The 3,632-nt window shown below is 40.5% G+C and overlaps 1 protein-coding gene across 1 annotated transcript; it reads left to right on the top strand.

Annotated features, from left to right (window-relative positions):
- The first annotated feature begins 1,679 nt into the window (after positions 1–1,679).
- On the top strand, positions 1,680–3,092 carry LOC149480242 (uncharacterized). The gene has a single exon (XM_089706579.1). The coding sequence runs from the start codon at positions 1,789–1,791 to the stop codon at positions 2,932–2,934; it is 1,146 nt and encodes a 381-aa protein (XP_089562705.1). The 5' UTR covers positions 1,680–1,788; the 3' UTR covers positions 2,935–3,092.
- The last annotated feature ends 540 nt before the right edge of the window (positions 3,093–3,632 follow it).

A 3,632-nucleotide genomic window follows, 5' to 3' on the forward strand; every position in this document is an offset into this window, starting at 1 on the left:
GGGGGATTTTGGGATTTACTCGAGCGCGTCAGATTACTATAAGGGACGGTACCTTAGCTATTCATTAGTAAGTACCTCTAGTCAATATGAGCAGTTATGGTTGGTGGGTGCGCTCAGGGGCCCCGCTGGAAAATTTGAATAATCCATAATTCCCTAAGGTTGAGCTCGAATCGTCAGATTAGCGAAATGGGGACTTCTTATATTGTAATTAACCCCCCCATATATTAATCTGACGCGCTCGAATAATATTACTTAGATTTTTTACCCTTTCTTCATAGCGATTAAATCGCCACTTAAATCGTCAGATTAACGTATACTTTTTTTCAGTGACGTCCTGGAGCATGCAAAATATAAATATCTAACGCGCTTGAGTATTTCCAAGCCAATTTTTTTCTTTTTTAAATTAAAAAAAATCAAAAACCCTTCCCCACCGCTAAAAGTGAAAACATTATAGGACCATTTTTTCTCGCTATGGTCTAATCTACCAATTCTAATAGGTTCCCGTGACGCTCGAGTAAATCCACATTTAGCATCCTGGGCTCCCCTACTATAATGGCATGTTAATTAAAAGGTATTGTTCGGGATGTTATCAACCTGTTGAAGTACAGAAGTATATTATAGAAATCTGTTAGTATTTTTTATACATACAAACCTTTCCTCTCTATAAAGAGAGTATGTATGTATTTATGGTTATTAGTATAGATTATACAGGGTGTCCCACCATTGGTATACTAAGCGCGAAGGGACGTGTAGTTTTGCATACACTGATCACGTAAAAAATACATAAACAACAAAATTACATCAAAAAATTTTTGATAAATTTTTCCTGAAAATCCATGTTTTCTTCTCTAGCTTCGCGTAGCCGTCATATACCGCTTCTCTAATGTGAGCTTTTTGTCTATGAAAACATAATCTTAAACGATAGCTCACGTGCTAGTGGCAAAAATGGGCCGGCTGCTTCTTAGGGGTGTACACCTAGAGTTTTAAGAATTCATCTATTTGGAAAAAAAATGCGTCTGGAATTTTATAAGTATTTTTTACGTACTCAGCGTAGGCAAAACTATAACCTCCATTGAGCTTAGTATACCAACAGTGGGACACCCTGTATATTACATATTGGCTACTTTTTTATAATTTTTTTTTACTACTTGGTTAGTTGGTACAGGAACGAAAGCTTTTTCAATAATAAAGAGCCTGCAATGATTCTGAAATAGTGGTAGTCCACCAGATCAGTTGTAAGCAAAAATCTTACTAGCCATAAAATTTAGCCCTGCAATGATTCTGAAATAGTGGTAGTCCACCAGATCAGTTGTAAGCAAAAATCTTACTAGCCATAAAATTTAGCCCTGCAATGATTCTGAAATAGTGGTAGTCCACCAGATCAGTTGTAAGCAAAAATCTTACTAGCCATAAAATTTAGCCCTGCAATGTACATACGCCATTGTAACAGTGTAATATAAATTAGTGTGAACACAGGCTCCTGAAAAACAGTTTACAACTATATTAGGAGCCTGGGTCATTAATTTTTTTGTAAGATATATCTAATGGTGCAAATAAATGATTTATTTATTTATTTATTTATTTAATGATTCTGAAATAGTGGTAGTCCACCAGATCAGTTGTAAGCTTAAATCTTACTAGCCATAAAATTTAGCCACGTATTATTATCTATCTATTATATATCAGAGTCTAGTGCAATGCGCGCTCCAAAGCGGACGCATTGCGCTGTGCAGAATATTCATAATAAATAATTAATATTTTTTATTATCGAAGTTTTCGCTCGTAACAATGAGCGCTACGCTTGTGCCTAATGAAGTCCTGGCATTCCTGCAGTATCAGCTGGATGTCATGGATGAAGTTAGCATAGAACAACTTTGCACGAGCAATTTTACGGAGGAAGAGATTCGTGACGCCAAATCACTTCTCTTTTCGGCATTGAATATGGCCGATAGGATGCCGTCTCGCAGGAGGGACGAGAAGGGAGAGAGAAGTCTACGGGACATCATCAAGGTGTTCAAGGAGACCGATCCGGACGACGTGCCGACTTTCGTGGCGAAGGATTTGCGTAAGCTGCCTCCCGTCACATTCGACCACGTCGACGTCACCCGCCTTCTTAAGGATATCACTTCTTTAAGGACGGCCCTAAAGGAGATGGAGTTCAAATTTGGAGCTTCCCAATCCACCATCAACGAGCTGCGTAATGAGGTCGTCGCCCTGCGCGATTCAATTTCATTATGTAGGTCAACGGAGGTTTCAAATGTGAACACACGTCGTGGAGCGCAACGTGAGACTTTTGAGTCAGCGAATTTGACGACGCCGCCGGCCGTCGACCGCGTCACGCCGCGCCCCGCCCGACCCGCGCCTCCCCCGGAGAGCCCGCCACGTGTAGCCAACCCGACACCGGCTGGTTACGCGGCCGCTGCCGCCAAGCCTCCCGTAAAGCGGCAAGATATCACCCGAGATGGAGATCCCGTTAAGCACAGGGACTCCCCGCGCCGTGCGGCACCCTTATCGAGCGCGAATAGTCATCCACTCGATGAGGAAGGCTTTACAAAGGTAGAGAAAAGGAAGAAGAAAAAGAAGCCCTCCTCCAACAAGTGCGGTACCGCCCCGACCGGTAACAACCACCTGCTGCGGCCCGCCATACCGACGACGCAGCTGTACGTGTCCCGCCTGCACCACTCTACCCAAGCTTCTGATGTAGTGGAGTATGTGCGGGTGAAGACCAAGTTTATCGTGAGGGTCCAGCGCCTGGAGCCGCGCAACAATTTGAATTTTAATTCATTTGTTGTGCGTGTACCGAGCGAGCAGCTGTCGACCTTCATGAGCGAGGAGTTCTGGCCCCGTGGTGTTGTGTTCCGGCGGTTTCGCGGGCGGCTTCGCAACACCCAGCCAAAGCCCGTTCAGCGCAATATGACACCGCCAGTGCCGTGAATTGTGTATAGTGTAGTGCTTAATATATTCTTAGTTTTGTATTAATTTAGTTTAGTTTTAAATTATTATATGTATGTTAGTCTGTAAGGTATTTATAATATGGGTCTGTACAATTTATTGTCTGTTACCTGAAATAAATAAATAAATAAAAAATAAATAAAAATTATAGTGCAAGGACATAAAATTAATACCTACGCAATTCGTGAAGTGATTGTAAATTTACTGTTCGTTAGGTAGACCGTGGCTATGAAGTAGTTATAGTCACAAAGATTATTTACATAAAGTTTAAATTATCCAATTAATGAGAGGAGTAACATATTATAGCAACTATAATAATAATATGCGTAACTTTCCTTTTCTTGTGATTTTATTAAAATCACTTCTGACTTTTTTAATACGTTCAGAAATACAACAAAAAATTCTGAATAATTTGTCAGGAATAATCTTTCTGGAGAAGTAGGTGGCTAAAACTGGGAAATAAAGATAAGCTTATTTAAGTTATTGCTTCTGCAATAACATTTACAAAATATTAAAAACGTAAAATAAAAGCAACATACGCCAAATACGTACCACAAATATTTGCTGTCAAAAATGAACAGTTCATAGCAAACATCATCTGATACACATTGTCTCAACGTTTGCTTATGAATATTTCATCCGAGCCTCACCGCGAGTCGGCTCTTGCGGCACAATATATT

This window comes from Colias philodice, chromosome 18 (genome assembly GCF_061535455.1).
Source record: "Colias philodice isolate Cphi_HAF_F1 chromosome 18, ilColPhil1 Martin Lab GWU primary, whole genome shotgun sequence".
NCBI classification, from domain to species: domain Eukaryota; kingdom Metazoa; phylum Arthropoda; class Insecta; order Lepidoptera; family Pieridae; genus Colias; species Colias philodice.